Source organism: Sesamum indicum, unplaced genomic scaffold (genome assembly GCF_000512975.1).
Source record: "Sesamum indicum cultivar Zhongzhi No. 13 unplaced genomic scaffold, S_indicum_v1.0 scaffold00112, whole genome shotgun sequence".
Classification (NCBI taxonomy): Eukaryota; Viridiplantae; Streptophyta; class Magnoliopsida; order Lamiales; family Pedaliaceae; genus Sesamum; species Sesamum indicum.
This window is the reverse complement of record NW_011628046.1, coordinates 262,576-281,413: the sequence shown is the minus strand read 5'-3', so window position 1 is coordinate 281,413 and position 18,838 is coordinate 262,576. Positions and strand designations below refer to the sequence as shown.

At 37.5% G+C, this 18,838-nt stretch overlaps 1 protein-coding gene across 1 annotated transcript; it reads left to right on the top strand.

Annotated features, from left to right (window-relative positions):
- Positions 1-17,726: 17,726 nt before the first annotated feature.
- LOC105178963 lies at positions 17,727-18,320 on the top strand. Its single transcript, XM_011102547.1, has one exon. It carries the CDS (start codon positions 17,727-17,729, stop codon positions 18,318-18,320), a length of 594 nt encoding a protein of 197 aa, XP_011100849.1.
- The last annotated feature ends 518 nt before the right edge of the window (positions 18,321-18,838 follow it).

Sequence of the window (18,838 nt, the reverse complement as noted above, 5' to 3'; positions counted from 1 at the left end):
GGGTTACGCTGTTTGGCAAAACAAATCTACTTGATCAATGAGTTTCTTCGAAGCATCCACCTCGACCAGGATTCTGGCGTATGAGACCCGTTCCATCTTGTTAATGAGTCCATGACAACGGGCATCCCAAGTCACGAATCAATTTTGCCGAGGGCGTTAGGATGCCAACACTCAAGGGGGAGTGAAGGAAGCGTGGCCCAAATCAATATGAGACTTTTATCATCTTCCTTAAATTCGAAGCATTCCAGCATATGCTTGAAAAGGAGGGGCCGACCGTAGATGAAATAGGGCCCACCGGCCAAGATGCGCTCCCTATCCTCCTCGCGTTCAAATCGAAAAATTAACCAGTCACACTCGTGTTGTTGGAAGCTGGATCCCAAAGATTGTGGAAGTGCACGGATCGCCTTCAGTCCCGGGAACTTGCCGGCAATGTAGCCGACGAGGCAGAAATCAGTTTGGATCGGACATCAAGCAAATCATTGGACCCCAAGGTGAGTGGGCCATCATCAACCGCAAATTTGGAGAGTTTATTTTTATCGGTGAGCTTACGGTTGGTGCTGAACAAGCCCGCAAAAGAGACTTTCTTGCCAGCATCAGCATGAGCATCTATTTTCGGTTGTGTATCTTCCAACCGGGAAGCAATTGCATTCAGTGCATCGTTCTTAGTGGTAAAGGAGGGGGTAGAGATAAAATCACTAAAACCAGAAGGATTAACCTTACCGAAAGTGGTGTTAGGGTCAGGTTGCTGGTCGGCCGGCTGTCGGACGATTGCAACAGCAGATTCGGCTCTTGCTGGTGGATGGTCGGAGTGCTAGCATACAACAGCAACCGCCGCAGGTTTTGGCCATGGCAGGCAGTGGGTGTGAAATGGCTGTATCAAAACTTGGAACTGCTGCAGAATAATAGCAATAGTAGGGTAGTTATTGCAGCACCCAGGAATTCAAAATTCAAACCCTCCAACCACCAGAAATTCAAAATTCAAACCTTCCGACCACCGAATTTTGGCCCGAGAGAAAGGTGGAAGGTGCACAGCGGTAGTAGAATATTGAAAATGGCAGCAACAGGGCAGAAAATGCAGCACCCAGAAATTCAAAATTCAAACCCTCCGATCACCAGAAATTCAAAATTCGAACCCTCTGACCACCTAGAATGATTATGGCTGGAGAAAATGGTGGAAGGTGCACAGCGGTAGCAGCAAACGGCTGCAGTTTGCAGGAAACTTTCATCGGAACAACAAGCAAAGAACCTGCAGTTGAGACTTGGAAGGCAGCGAAAACTGTTTCACACAAGTCGGTGGAGGCTTTGCAGCCGGCAAGACGGCTTCAAAACTAAAAAATTGTTCAGTAGAAATGAAGAGCAACGCAAGTAGATGCGTTTAATCGGTCCAAAATTTGCAGAAACTTGAAGAAGATTCGTTAAAGAGCAAATCAAGGTTGAGGCACTCTAGAGAGAATTCTTTCTACAGAGAGAAACACTCTTGACCTACTACCCACTTAATTCTTTGATTCTATGAATGGTGTGGGTTTCAAAAATTACCTTTGATTGACTTATTATTAATTTATTGTAGGTGAAATAAAATTTTTCTGACTAAACTACCATTAATGTGTTAAGATGTATAAGAGAAATTTGATCATAAAAAGATTTACTTGACTTTAAATAAATCAGCAATAAGTCACTCGAGGTAAATATGGTATTTTATTTGATTTTTTGTTAGCATCAACAAATTTAGTAAATTTTGACTAAAGGGATTTATTTGTTATACGGAACGCAAACCTCAAAAATACTATATGTAATTTTTCAAACCAGAAGGAGTTTACATGTAATTAAACTAAATTGAGGAATAAGAGCGTAATTATCACATTTATTAATTATTGACTCGCTATGTGTGCGTAATGTAATAATTTATTTTATTTTTTATTTAATCAAATAAAAAAGATAATGAATAATTGGTCAAAATTAATAAAATAAATTAATTTTAAATGTACACGAATAAAAAAGTATTGATAAAACCAATTAATTAAAAGATATAGTTATTTTTTTTAAAAAAAGGGATAATTATATTTACAGTCCATAATCGATGATCTATTTATACAAATTACCCTTATTTTTTGCATAATTATATAAATTCTCCCTAACAGTCAAAAAATAGGGACAGTTTATGTAATGATGCTAACATTTTTAGGAGGTGTGTGTGTATAATTTTTTAAAAAAGTAAAGGGTGGCTTGTGTGGTGATAATGATATTTTGGTGGGTGTATGTGAAATAATCTAAAAGATAAGGATGATTTGTGTTAACAAGCCATAGTTAAAGGGTGTAAATATAATTATTCAAAAAAAAAAGAGTAAAGTTGCATTTAGACCTTCTATATTTTGTTTTTCAAATTAATTACTCTATAACTTTGTGCCTTAATAAATAGCACGGATTTATGTAGTAGTTGCTTTGTTTGGATTTATTTAAGGGATAATTACACTCCCCTCTCGTGAGATTTGGTACATACAAATAGATTTTTTATGATAAAAAAATTATATTTAGTAATCCTGATATTTGCTTCCGTCTAATAAATAGGTTCATCCATTATTATAAATCCACTGAATTTGTTGATATTAATTAAAAAGTTAAATGAAAATTGATATTTAACATCAATTGACTTATTGCAAGTTAAAAAAACTTTTTTTTGGGTCTAAACTCCTTTATAACAGTAAAAATATACTATCATATGCATTAATGTGTGAAGATGTAGAAGGATAATTTGATCATATAAATTATTTGACTTACAATAAATCAATAATAAGTCAATCGTGATAAATATAGACTTTTATTCGATTTTTTGTTAATATTAATAAATTCAATAAAATTTGATTAACTGATGAGTGGACTTATTTGTTGGATCGAAGCATACCTCAAGGGTACTAAATATAATTTTTTAAAATACAGAAAATCTACGTGTAATTACACCAAGCTTTAAAAGAGGGGAGTGTAATTATCCCTTCTTTTAAATTTGATTATGTTTGTTTTTGTAATAATATAGGATGTCTGAAAGATACATTTGTTTTTTTTTGTTTTTTAGCCGGAACAATTTTTATTGCAAAGTTTATGTATTGTCTATAAGATTATCTATTTGTTAGTTATTGAAGCATATTCGATGCGTATGTATAGTTTAAGTTTTTATTATATTTACTTAATTGGATGAAAGAAAACATTATGTTTGTTTTTGTAATAATATAGGATGTCTGAAAGATACGTTTGTTTTTTTTTTTTTGTTTTTTAGCCAGAACAATTTTTATTGCAGAGTTTATGTATTGTGTATAAGATTATCTATTTGTTAGTTATTGAAGCATATTCGATGCGTATGTATAGTTTAAGTTTTTATTATATTTACTTAATTGGATGAAAGAAAACATAAATGTAATAAAAAACATATTTGAGCTGATAATTTTCTTAAACAATTTTTACTAATTCTAAATGTGCATGTGTAGAATAATATTGGTAGAAAAATAAATATTATTAGTTTTCTTAAATATCTTTTACTAATTTTCCATGATTTTTATGTACCATAACTCACCTCTAACGAAGACATACAAATGTTTACATAGTACATATTTCGATCCATGACCTTGAACTTATTTGCATAAAGTGTAATAAATTCATTCCGTCATAACTTGTCCGAAAGTGATCAATTTGAATGCAAAGGAATTACGACAACGTCAATGACGAGTTGAACAATCACAAGAAAAATTGCATTTTTCGTCTCATATATTAATTTGGTCCTATTTGTTAGACTTTTCTCACATTTAGTTCTTTACGTTTTAAAAAATTCTCAATATTAGTCCCAAGCTACTTTTCCATCCAATTTTTAACGGAAGAATGACATGGTCATTAGATAGTGCACGTGTTGGCTTGTTTGGTGGGACAAAAATGCTTTTATTAGGGAGGAATGGAAGTTAGGGCTCACACCAACATTTTTGTACCTCAAAACTTAATTTGCAAGCTGTTGGTTGCCATGTCCACCTCAAAATAGCAAGTTAGAGAATTATACCAAAAGAGCCATTGATTGAACTCAACAAACTGAAGGTTCAGTGATTTTACAAAATGAATTGACTTTCAAAACACAAATTTCTGCATTTCAGTGAATGCCGATTGCATAATACAAAATGATTGAGGTTCAATCTTGAAATTAGTTTTCTCAAAAACAATAATGATCCATTATGGGCTATTACACTTTTTCCTTCCTCTTTGCATCATGTTCCAGTCTTGGCATCCTCCAAATATTTCATGGCCACATACTTTTGGCCATCCTTGTCAATGACCTTAAAACAATGTTGGAGTGGCATCTGTCGTGTTGAAAGTGAAAGTGCAACTCTTGGATGGCTTCTTGCAAAAGGGATGGGTGTGTGATGTTAATACCTCCTCCGGCTGGTGCAATTGGTGGCGTTCTTCTAGGACGGTTGAAGTTCAAATCGCCTCCTATAGTTCTCTTAGCCCCTTTTCTGCCGAATCAAACAAAAAAAAAAAAAAAAATCATGTATGAGTACAAGAATTTGTCCTCGTCTATCTCCATTTAACTCGATTTAACCAAAGAACAAGATTCATAGTGTTCAAGTTCATATGACACATATATCTTACTAATAAAAGAAACCAACAAAATGCGGGTGTGGGGGGGGGATTATCCAGCGCTTCGTCTTGTAGAGACATCCTCTCGCTTGCTACACTCTCCTGTCGCACAATTTACCGTGTTTTTCTCTTCAATTTTGTTGATTTTTAGTATAATTTTGGGTGCGTTAATATTTAGGGTTCTAGGTTTGGAGAAAATTTATGGTAGATTAGGGCAAGACAAATAAAAATCACGTCTGCAACTCAGTGCCCCCCACCCTCCAAAGAGAGTCTCTCAAATCAAAGCTTTGACATTTCATCTCCTTCAAAGTTGATTCGAACCTTCAATTTTGCTGGTTCCAGGGTTTCTTATCAACTCATTAGATCTTGAATTAAAACCAATAACTTGGAAAATAGTGATCTGGATTTGAAGATTAATTCTTGGTGGGATCAACACTTCGATTTTTCATAAATGCTGACTTGTGGTGTTCAATAACATTAATATCGTGAGTTTATCACCTCAATCATGAATTAGAAATTTAAATTTGATAATTTTGGTGAAGGACGCCTTAATTCTCACCCTTAATGCGTGTGAATCTCCTTCAACTTAGAGAGAATTTCGAAATTTCTTCCTTGCGCTCTTACTTATTATTTAACGAAGTAGCACGATTTGATTCACCCTTCATAATTTGGTTGATATCTATTTCCTTAATTTTGCCACATATGATTTAATTTCCACATTATTAAGTTACACTTTTTTACTTTAGACCATATGATTTTAATTGTCGAAAACATGATAATTTAACATTTGGCATCATTTGATTGGTCGAAAAATATATACTGATATCAATTAATTAGATATTACTTCATAAACTAAAATGGATTAAATTCACAAAATATAAACAGAATTTGATATTTCATATATTATTTTACATGTAGCGGCTATCAAATTAGACATAAATTCAATTTGTGTAGAACATATATATATTTTTTTATCCCAATTCTAATACTCTATAGTCAATGAGTCATAGTTATTGCACTCGAGTTTTTCTTAATTATGTAATAGTAACTCGATAAATCCTGTACTATTTCCTATGAACTGCAACCTAAATAATTAATATAATTTATTTTGAAAAGGACATAAGATTAAATATTTTGTCAATTTTTGTTCTTTGATTAAAATAAATATTTATATATTTAAAAATATTATAATCAAATTTATTGCATGAATTGAAAATAAAAAAACACATCAACCTATTTTGTATAAACTAATTGTAAACTAAATTTATTAAGAATAAAAACTATGAACATAAAATGAATATTAAAAAATAAAACCAAACAGGGCCAAGTTATTCATATTATTTCAAATGTTATCAAATTAATTAAGGCGGGGTTTGAACTAAATATAGATTAGGATGGATCTGTAATATCGAATATAGATTTGAATTAAATACGAATTAATAACACAACATTTATTTATATATTATATGGCAAGGAGTGTAATTTACTGTTTTTTATATAGGGTGATGTAGGTCGCTCAAAATTAGGATTTCCGGATTGAGTCGCTAGGTCGGATCGCTGGGTTGAGATTGCTGAATCCCTCTTTTAAGTTACCTGAAGTGGATTATGAGAACACAGCAAACGTAAGACTAGCCGAAAAGCCCTCGACGATGGCCCTCCGATGCTTAAATTAGGAAAAGGTGGGGGTCGAACATAAGATAATGAGATAGAATGAGAGGACAAATATGGCGGTAAAAGTAAGTGTTGAAAACGTATTTAAATAATCATAAATGAGGATATTTATACGTGTACGGTACTCTCTATATGCGCGACACGTGGCCCCAATGGAAACAGGCCACGTCACCCCCTGCATAACCTGCTACCGCCGCTGCTGCCACTGTGCACTGGGCCCCACCTGCGCAGTCATAGGGTGCAGTCATAGGGTGCATGTAGCTTGCCAAAAATAGGGGGTATTTCTGTAATTATGTAATTTTCCTCATCATAGGGTTTATATTAGATCGAGCTAGCTTGGTGTGTAGTAAACATTGAATTAGCTTGGACTGGACACACAATTCAAGTTATTTCTTTGTAGTAAACAAGTCCTAAGTGAATGTTGCAATATTGAATTTTTTAAAATTAATTTCTTCAATTACTCTTACTTTGATTATATACAAAAAATACAGTACGATTATGTTAAGTATGATTTTGTTGATGTAAAGTAATTATAGAGATTTACTTTTAGAGAAATAATACTGACAGACTTATCCATTTGCCCCCACAACAGTTGTCATCAATTCCAATTTCGAATTGTTCAACACCAATCCTATTTATTCATAACTATTTATTATATTTTATTTCTACTATCTGGGATATGGAGTCTATTACTTTGTGTGGATCTTACCCCACTCGATAAATTAGATTTTTGCCCTAACGAGAAAAAACGTTGTATTTCTTGAAAATAATAGTGGATAAAAGCTAATAAATAAATGTCATTCAATCATTTCATAAGAGAAAATTTCAAAAATCGGTATGAAGTTTCAGAGCGAAGAAGAAGCTTACAACTTTTAAAATGAATATACAAGGGTTACAGGATTTGGTATTAGAAAGCACACTGTTCCTAAAGATGCCCGGTTATTGATATGGCATTTTGTTGTGCTTGCCAAGGTCGCAGGTACAAAAGATAAAAGAAATGAGAGAGTTAAATTTCGTCTTCCAAAAACAAGAACTAGTATTTGTGCAATGATGAGAATTAATGATCGTTATACTGGGAAGTATAAATTTTCAATTTGTTGATCGGAACGATCATGATCTTGTTAGCCCAAATAAAACTCATTTTCTCAGAGACGTGGAATGGATATACAAACACTACAAGCTGATGATATAAGTAACTTGAGGGATAACATCAAGGGCGGGATAGTACTTAATCTCAAAACAAGTAGATGGACCTGAAAATGTTAGATTTATTTTTGAAGATGGAAAAATTATTTGCGATGGAAAATAACAATGAAAATGAAGATAGGCGTTAGATTTACTTGAATACTTGCAGCAAATGTAGTTGGTTGATGCTATTCAATGATGAAGACCTAATAGCTAAAATAACTTAGGTTGATGCACAAATTATGGTTAATTACTCTCACTTCGATGACGTTTTTTTATTGTTGTTGTTGTTGTTATTATTACAACTTATAGGAAAAAATGTTTGCTCTTTTTGATGGTGTAAACCACCATAAGCAAACTATTATTTATTTGTGCAATATCTGGAAAACAACCTAGAACCATCATTACAGATCAAGATGCAATAATGGAGAAAGCTTTGACAATGACATGGCCTAACACATGCTGTTGCTTGTGCATTTGGCGTATCTAATCAAAATACAACTATGCATTTGAGTAGTGTATTTTGGATGCTTTAAAAGTTTCCCCAAGGACTTCAATTCTTGCATCGATGATTTTGAGGAGGAAGAAGAATATGTGCATGGAGGAAATGTTGGACAAATATGAACTTAAAACTAATAAGTGGTTGGAGAAGATATTCAAATTTAGAGAAAAATGGGCACTAGTATATGGGCGGCAATTATTTTGTGCAGATATGACCACCATTTAGCGTAGTGAAAGTATGAATGCTATTCTTAATAGATAGTCAATTAGTAACTTATGCTGCTTTAACTGATGAGAGACATTTAGAATTGTAAAAATCGACAATCTTAAGATGATTGAAGAAGTTGAGGTAAAACTGGAGAATATGATGGTAGTTAGCCTGAATGTTGGACTTAAATTCAGATTTGAAGAAAACTCTTCTGCGCTCACGGGCAGACGGCGCAAGCAGCCCCTGGCGACGTGCGTGCATGTAGGCGGACGATAGTAGATGCCGCAGCGCTCGCGGGTAGATGGTAGCAGACGCCGCATCCCTCGCAGGCCGATGGCAGCAAACGGCGCAGGCTGCCCATGCCGACGTGCGCACGTGTAGGCGGATGACAGGAGACATGGGCGCGTGCAGGCAACGTCCTGCCGGCCTGCAGCCGTGCCTTAGGTCACTGGCAGCCGGCGTTTTCACTGGACTGTCGGGCACATTTTCGGGGATGCGGACGGCGAGCAAGGCAACGGCCACGGACGACGGGAACCGCACGCTGACCGGGGATGACGGACATGGACGGCCCGACCGGGGAGCACGTGTTGGGTTTTCGCTATTTCACGCACGACACCATCTCTTTCGTGCGGCGGCGGGACTTGGTACGGCGCACCCATGCTTGTCGGGCACACGTCCTATGGGGGTGCGAAAGCGCGGGGCGAGCACACTCTCACCTTGTGGGGGTCGGGTGTCGGGCCAATTTTGATCCGGGACTTTGCCATTTTTTCGAGACTCAGACAAAATAAGACACACGAAGTGGGGGTCAGTGGGTGGTGCATGTGCTCGCGCGTTGGTAGCCTCCGAGCCGTTTCGGAGAAAAGAAGGAGGATGGGAGGGGCTTAGAGGTGGGAGGGGGGAGGGACGAATTGAAACGACAAACGGCTAAATCTCAGCGGATCGTGGCAACAAGGCCACTCTGCCGCTTATAATACCCCGTCGCATATTTAAGTCGTCTGCAAAGAATTCTACCCGCCACTCGATGGAAATTGTACTTCAAGGCGGCCAGCGATGGCTTGGCCAACGACACGTGCCCTTGGGGGCCCCTACTGCGGATCGGCAAGGGGGCGGCGGGCGTACGCTGCGCTTCTAGCCCGGATTGTGACTTAGAGGCGTTCAGTCATAATTCAGCGCACGGTAGCTTCGTGCCACTGGTTTTTCAACTAACCAATTATGCGAATCAACGGTTCCTCCCACACTAGGTTGAATTACTATTGCGACGTTGTCATCAATAGGGTAAAACTACTACCTATCTCACGACGGTCTAAACTCAGCTCACGTTCCCTATTGGTAGGTTAACAATCCAACACTTGGTGAATTCTGCTTCACAATGATAGGAAGAACTGACATTGAAGGATCAAAAAACAACGTCGCTATGAACACTTGGCTGCCACAAGCCAGTTATCCCTATGGTAACTTTTCTGACACCTCTAGCTCCAAATTCCGAAGGTCTAAAGATCGTTTGGCTACGCTTTCATGGTTCGTATTCGTACTGGAAATCAGAATCAAACAAGTTTTTACCCTTCTGTATTACACGAGATTTCTATTCTCGTTGAGCTCATGTTAGGACACCTGCGTTATCTTTTAATAGATGTGCCGCCCCAGCCAAACTCCTACCTGAAAATGTCTTCCGCCTGGATCGGCCCACCGGAGCGTGCCTTGGGTCCAAAAAGAGGGGCAATGCCCCGCCTTTGATTCACTGAAAAAGTAAAATAACATTAAAAGTAGTGGTATTTTAATCCAATCTTGATCACAGACCAGCATCATCAGACACATCTCTTCAAGACAATTCTAACTAGACCTGCCTCACTCATTTTGGTAAAGCATTCGGGGAGATTCGACGGTTTGAAGGATTAACGGAGATGGTGCGAGGGGAGGGGGGCAACTGGTGGTAGGGGGTGGGTAGTTAATTTTATATTTATCTAATAATAATATATTTTTTAATTTGAAATTATTTATAGAATATACAAGTTAAATAATTTGTTGAATCTAAACCTTCCATTTTTTTTAAAAATCTAGCGGTTGAGATTAATTGATCAGATCTAACAATTAATATTTGATCAAAAAAATCCAACAGTCATTACAATAAAATAATATATATTAAGTAAGGTAAAACGGTCATTTTATAAAAAAATTAACACTGTCAGTTAGATTTAACGAATAGGGGCAATTGAGCTACGTTTAAGAAATACGGGAGGAGTTTTAGCATATTTTAAAATAGGGGGGGGGGGCGAGGTTAGCGTACTTTTTAAAACATAGGGGAGTTTTATGCATTTTAGCCTAAATTCTTTTTTGGAATCCATCATCCTCGCTACATACTTCAATTGCACTGGAATTGGAGTATCCCACGCTACGCCACCTCTTGCCAAATCCAAGATGCGATATTCGTATGCACGTGACTGCCATAATTCTTCAAGTTCGAGTACTAATTCCGTACTATCAGAATCTAGAATTTCAGTAACACCCACTAAGCCTTCGAAACTTCCATATGAGGATTCTCACGAGTCAATTCAATCAATCAACTACCTTGCTAACCTACCAACTAAAATTGGATTGACGACCTACGTTTCCCATCTATAAAACGCAGCATTGCAATACTTAGCGCTAGTGGAGCATGCTTAAGCTTATTTTATGCAGACTAGTGTTATAAATGTTATGGGATGAATTCAACCCTCACTAATATTATCGTGAGGGGTAACTATTCATCGTGAAATTTCATTGTTTCGACTATTATCCCAGCTATTCTTTAAATTTGTTCTATTTTTCAAGCGTAAGGGCTTCATTTTTTTTCTGGAGTTACTTTAAGTATATAATTTCTATTTTGCTCATTTCTTTCATAATTAAATATAGTTTAAACTAAGTTATTTTATTTAAATATATTTTAATAAATTTTGTATTTGATTAATTTAAAAAATATATAAAACTTTTAAAAAATTTTAAATTTTAACAACATAATAAAAAAATTTAATATCCTAAAATTCACCTTTCAAATTTAAATATTTATATAACTAAAAATAAAAATAAATTATAAAATTATACCAAATTAAATAACTATTTTATTTAAATATGATTTTATATATTATATTTAATCATAAAAAGGATATATACTAAATAACAAAGTAAAAAATATGTATCAAATTATTTAAATTATATTATTTATTAAATAGTATTAAATTAAAATAACCAGTATATGTATTTAAATTAATACTTTAATAAGTTTTTAATATTTTCAAAATTGCCAAATATTACATCATTTTAACTGAATTTTAAAAAATTTAATATTTTCTCCAATTCCATTTTTCCACCACCTCGCGTCCCCTTTGCCGCCTCACCCCCAACCACCAATAATGGCCACCATTACTCTAGATTTGATGTCGCCCACATTGCGAGGCAGGTTGCCGCCTCTGTTATATTGTATACATTGTATAGTATATATATAATTTGTATATACAAAAATAAAAAATATATCATAAATTATTTGAAATCTGGAGAGTGCATTTGTTTGTTGGATTTTTAGGCCTCTCTTTTATTCCCCTCAATTGTTTTCAAGTCAAGTTTTGGGCTTGAATTTTGTTTCCATTCGATGGTTGATCCACTTCAATTTTTGAGCCTATGGTGTGCCAGACCACCCAATGTCATCATAAACTTGGGCTCCCAATAGCGATGTTTGTTGGGCAATGCAGCTGTCAAAGGTCGGCTCAGTTACTCCTGGACCCCACATGCTGTTGGATGCTTAACTGGAACGTACCTACTTCATTGGACTTGCCCACTAGACCAAACAATCTGGTCTGGGCTATTTACTGCTTGCCCGCTTGCTGTTTAGGCTGGATGCTGCTGGGTCGATCACTGATGAACCAAACAATCTGCTCTAGGCCAATTCGTTTAGGGCTCTTACTGCTGGATCAACACTGCTTCATGGACTGCTTTTTTTTTTTTTTTGTGCTTTATTTTTTGCTGCGCCCATATTTTGTCTCCTAATTATGGGATTTAATGTGGGTTTTCTGTGGCTTGTACAAACTATTCGTACATGATTTTTCGACAAATTTAGAAGGAATGATAATCCCGACAATTGCTAAGTTAATCCAAAAAAAAAAACAAAACTATTGAAAACATTTGACTATTAAACAAAGGTATAACATGCATTTCAATAAAAAAAAACTATATAGTTATTAACAACTAACAGAAAAAGAAAATATGCATTATTTTGAAAAAATACAATATTTTTTTGTCTATTATTTAATATAGAGTTTATAGCTAAAAAAATATATTATATACTTTTGTGGTGACGTAAATATACTATTTGCTCTGAAAAATATACCAAAAAGGTAAATATTGATAAAAACATAATAAAAAACAAAAACTCTAAATCCTGAATTCTAAACCTTGAACCCTAGACCTACCTGATCCCTGGACTCTAAACCCTACGCCAAAACCCCAAACCATGCACATAATCATTTTCTTCACCTTCTCATTATAATTGTGTGGCATTTTAACATACTAAACCCTTGTACCACCAACAACCACCAAACATACCCTATGGGCCAAAACACAAAACCTTGTTTGTTTTTATAATTTTAATTTTAAATATACATATTTTTTTATTCTTTTCTCTCTCTTCTTACATCTTGTCGCAACCTTCTTCTCTCTCCTTGTTCTCTTTCTTTCTTTTCTTCTTTCTTCTTTCTTATTATATGTATTATATATTATTTAATATATAATAGTTGTGAAATATAATTAATAGTTACTACTAAAAAATAATTATTAACTTATGAAATCATTGATATTTAAAATATTTAATATCAATGCTACTTAGTTAAAATATGTAAAATATTTTTACCTAATGAAAATATTGTAGCAGTTGCGTATACTACTGATAATATATCAGTACTATATACCTAATTCATATTTTTATTATTTTAATTATCTATTAAAATTTATCAGTTTTCACATATAAAATTCTAATGAATGTATTTTCAACATGTTATATAGTGCATTTAACTCTTAATTACAATTTTTTCAACTTAGACAATTAAATCTTTTGTACTTATAATTTTTCCTATTTCACTGAAATAATTGAGAAATTTGAAATTTGAGGACAATATATCAATAATACATACTTAATTCTAAATTTTTATTTAAATTGTATATATTATATTTTTCAATTCCAAAGAAAAAGTCTAACAAAATCATTTTGGAGACAATACACATGTATTTAACTGTACATTAAAATTATAATTATTATTTAAAATATAAAAAAATTCCTCAATAAAAAAAATTACTTAACATAAAATATATATTATATTTTAATAACAATAAAATATTATATACGTACACATATATATTACTAAATATATATACTAAAAGACATGTTTTGACAATAAACAGTAACTCGTGTCTCTCAAATCCCGACATTAAACCTACATCACTTATTTTACTCATATATCTCAAAACACATATTTACTTATCTCTATTTTTCTCTATCTCTCTCCAAAACACTAAAACAAAAACATACGAAACATTAATCCAAACATAATCATATAGTTTCACCGCCGCCGGCAACAACCACCGCACCGTCCCCATCGCTCACCGCCGCTGCCGCAGTTGGAAAATCGCACCGGCGCATCTCAGGCCACGACCACCACCACTTGAATCGCCGTCCGACGAGCGTCCCAACTTTGGAGCACGTGTTCTGATCGGAGCAGCGACGCACGCCCAATCGCCGATCAAAGCCGCGGGAAATCGCCCACTTTGCGCCTTTTTTCGCCGTTTCTTCTCTCCAACTTTTCGGCAAATATCCGGCGAATCTCCGCCACCACTTATACCGTTCGATTACCTAGATCAAGGCGAATAAAACCCCCCGAATTAATTTCAGTTTTGGAGTACCACAGCGAGTGCGCTTTCATCTCAACCACCGCAGACGTTTCTCGTCGATTTGCAGGCGTCCGATCAAACGGCGGTCGCGCACTACCACCATTAGAACCGGATTTTCATTGAGAATCCAAGGAGACCAATTTCAGCCATTTCCAATAACTAAGTGCGGAGATCTAAGCATTTGAACTTCGTGGCTATCGCCTCTCGCGACTTCTGCTTTGTGCCGCCGTCTCTCCGCCGTCCAAATGACCCACGATCGCGGACTGGTACCGTTAGACTCGCCTCCTCATTGCGATTCTAATGGGACTAGTCTCGACTGTTTTCATCAACTAGGTACAAAAATCCAAGCTTTTAAAGCTTTCAGCCGTTTTCTACCACGACTCCACTTCGAACAGTCGTTTCTCCGCCGTCCGCCTGTCGTTTCATGGCGAAGACCCACCAGTCTCCTCGCAATCTTGTGGAGAACACATCTGCGCGGTCAGAAGTCGTGATAGGAGCTCCGACTGCAGTGGCCCCTTTGTTGACTCGATCGATTTGGGTCAAACTGCTGAGTTGACTCAGCCGGCCAGCTCTATGAAACAGAAACAGCAGCAACAAAATCCGAATCTGAGGTAGAATGCAGCTCCAAACGCTTCAAAACAATCATTTGCTGAAGTTCTATGAATTTATCTAAGCCAAGGGCCAATGATCTATAAAAATTACTCCTTGCCGATTCAAAGCCTGCAACAGTTGGAACACAGGTAAATATTGACGGGCACCCTACTCACATTCAATGATATAGAGAAATTCTCTTTTGTAGTTGCTTATCATTATCCTTTGATTGGCAAATTCTCAGCAAAATCAAAGAAAAACAAGCAAGCTGTTGAACCTTCTAGCCGTCCCACTAATCCCTCCGGCCAACCAACTATTGGACCAGTTTCTGGCAAAGTGGCAGCAACAACCTACCAACCTGCCACCAGCCATCCAACGCCCCTGTTTCCATCAAGGAAGCCGCTAAGCCTACCATCTTAACCAAGGTTGGTTCACTAGACTTTCATGGCTTCATTTATGATTTAGAGGCTTCCCCCTTTGCTCTAAGAATGACGCAACTATTGCCCTCACCTCTAACATCCCTGGCCCCTGGCCAAAGGAGGCACTGTCGGGCAAGGTAGGCAAAAACGAAGCCGTTAGTGTCAAGAAAACTTCCTTTGCGGGGCTGTTTAGTAACAACCGGAAGTTCATCGACAATAATAGGCTTATGAAATTTGCGGTCGAAGATGAAACACTCAAACTTGGAACAAACGACTTGATTGACATACACACCAAACTAGGATTCTGCCTTGTTGGCTACATTGCCGGCAAGTTCCAGGAACTCAAAGCGATACGCGTATTATCTCAATCATGGGGGGCCCACTTTCAACAACATAATAGTGGGTGACTCATTTTCAGATTTGCACGTGATGAAGACAAACAACGCATATTGGCCTGTGGACCGTACTTTATCTATGGACGTCCGCTCCTATTCAAAAATATGCCCAATTATTTCGAGTTCAAGGAGGATGGTATCAGACTTACTCCTATTTGCGCCACCATTCCATCACTTCACTTGAATGTTGGAATCCAAATACACTTGGCAAGATCAGATCGAGATTGGCACTCCCATTACCATGGATTCATTGACAACGAAGATGGAACGTGTTTAGTATGCCCATATCTTGGTTGAAGTCGATGCATTCAAGATACTTGTGGACTACGTGGAGTTTATCTTTCCAAACGGTGTGACCAGAAAGCATAGGGACGGCCAGGCCCGTCAAAGCCACAATCGAGTATGAACGCGGTAGTGCAGAACATGCCCTCACCATATGCTGGTATAAGGGCAAACTCATAGGCAAACTCATTGGGTTCCTCCGATGAGCCAAACTCCCCGACATCAACCCAACATTTTATTCCAGGGACTACATTAGTCGTCATCGCTCCGAATGAACCGAAACTGAAGCAGAAGCTAGGAGGGGAATCCCAACTCTCTTTTTATATTTTTTTTACTTATGGTCTTTACTCTGTAGTGAATAAAAGGAGCATGTGGGAGAAACTAATGGAACTAGGACAACTGTGGAGCATGTCGTGACTCTTACTTGGCGATTTTAACTATGTGAAATCTCCGGAGGAGAAGCAACTTGGTGTTGCACCAAGCTGGTACGAACTCAAAGACTTTGTTGATTGTTGCCTTGCACTTAGGTTACATGATGCAACCACAACGGGCTGTTGTGACACTTGGTATTCCAACAACGATAGCAAACCCTTTTGGTGCAATTTTGACCGGGTTCTATTGAATAATGAATGGCTCGAGGTCGGATTGTATTGTGGCGCCCATTTTAGCCTCATCAGGATATCTCTCCGACACTCCTCGGGTATTGTCTCTATTCTTAATCTCCCTGCCCCAAGCTTAAACTTTTTTGATTTTTTAATATGTGGGCAAATCATTTTAGATTTCTTGGTAATCATTGAAGATGGATAGAACGTGAATATAGATGGCACGCCTCAATTCAGCCTTTGCAGGAAATTGAAGGCACTAAAGTGCTCTCTCAAAATATTCAATAACCCGCACTATAGCCATATCTTCGTTACGGTTAAAGAGGGGGATCTCACACTACAAGATGCACAGTTCCAACTTGATTCTAACCCTGGGGATGTAGCTCTTCGGGACTCCTTGGGGGACATTAGGAAGAAGGCCGTCTTCCTTGTTGAAGTTGAAAGACACTTCTTCTGTCAAAGGGCAAAAACCCATTTCCTTAAATGGGGAACTGGAACACCAAGTTTTTTCACGACACGGTGAAGAAGAATTAACAAGAAACTCTATCTTGGCAGTCACCAAAGACGGTGATTCCATTACCACTTTCGTTGAGGACATTGTCCAGAATTCGTTGCCTTCTACACCTCCCTCTTGGGTACTGAGGTTCAGACCCTCCTGGTTGATGATGATGTGTTTGAACGGGCCATAAGCTCTCTCCCGAGCACGCCTTGGAGCTTTGTGGAGTAGTCACACCATTAGAGGTCAAGGAAGCCATCTTTCATATTAGCGACAATAAGGTACCCGTGCTGGATGGTTATTCATCATGCTTCTTCAAGAGAGTATGGGACGTTGTTGGAGACCAAGTATGCAAGGCTCTGTTGGAGTTCTTTAGGAGTTAACGGATGCTATGGCATCTCAACCACACCATTATTGACCTTGTGTCCAAATCTGAGCACTCCACGTCTATTGTGGACTACTGGTTGATCTCATGTTGTATTGTGATCTACAAAGCCATTTCAAAAATTATTGCAGACTGGCTTCCCCTCGCATTGGAGCACCGCATTGACTATTGCCAAGCAGCCTTTGTTAGGGGCTGTAACATTACAGATAACATCTTCTTGGCTTAGGATATGATCCGGTACTACTCGGGAAAGCAAATTTCACCTCGAAGTACTATTAACGATGACTTGCACAAATCTTTCGACTCAATTTCATGGACCTTTCTCTCCCAGGTCCTATATGGGTATGGCCTTCACCACTCTTTATTTCATGGATTATGAAATGTGTTTCCACTTCTTCCTTTTCATTGGCTTTGTACGGCTCCCTCCATGGTTTTTTTGGGAAAAGAAAGTCTTAAAGCAAGGAGATCTAATGTCGCTGGCTCTCTTCCTTCTTAGTATGAAGTACTTTTCACGATTTATCAAAAGAAAATTATCTAATCCGGATTTCAACTTCCTTTCGAAATGTGATAAGCTGAAGATCACTCACCTCCTTTTTGCTGATGATCTCATGCTTTTCTTCCAAGGTGATCTTCCATCTTTCCACATCTTGATGGAATGCCTCCAAGAGTTTAGGGACATCTCCGGCCTTGACGTCAATACTTCCAAGTTGTGCATCTTTACATCAGGCGTACAAAATAACGAGCTTGATGGAATACTTGCTAGGATAGAGTTTGCTAGAGGAGAGATGCCCGTCCGATACCTAGCATTCCCTTTGTGGCACAACAGCTTTCAGTCACCGACTACTCACCGCTTGTCGACCAGATATCCAATTGCATTTCCACGTGAAAGGCTAAGTCCCTTTAATTTGCGGGCTAATTGGAACTTTCTAGTGGCGATCGTTGAGAAAATTCATCCACTTTGCAAGAATTTTCTCAGGAACTCTAGGAGAGCACCAGTTGCTTGGGAGGAAATCTGCCATCCCAAGGAAGAAGGTGACTTTGGTATCCGACATATTCAATCCTAGAATGTTGCCCTCCTTGCTCGAGTTTTGTGGAACATTCATCGCAGGGCAGACACTTTGTGGGTATAGTGGATCAACTGTGTCTACTTTAGAGGTGCTTCAATTTGGGACTGGCAATCGAAGACGGGCGATTCTCCACTCTTTCAAAAATTTGCCGACATTTGTAAAAGAGTTGTCACCACATTTAGCTCATTAAAGGCAACAATCTAGCACATGGCGAGATGGTTTAACATCAAGGGACTCGAGACGTCCAAAGTGTATGGGTACTTCAGGTGGAAACTCACAAGGCAACCTTGGAAAGCGTCAATCTGGAAGGTATTTCTCCCCGTCGAAGTACTCATTCATCTTGTGGCTTGGACTATGGGGTAAACTCGTTACACGCGACCGACTTGCGTTCCTACAGGAGGAAGAATCATGCTCGTTGTGCATCAACACTCATGAATCGGCCAAGCACGTTTTCTTTGAGTGTCCCTTCAGTAACTATGTATGGTCTCGTATCCGCAATGGCTTGGCATCAGCCG

Coding starts and splice junctions, on each gene's coding strand:
- LOC105178963 (XM_011102547.1), top strand. CDS start 17,727: ATGTCGCTGGCTCTCTTCCTTCTTAGTATGAAGTACTTTTCACGATTT.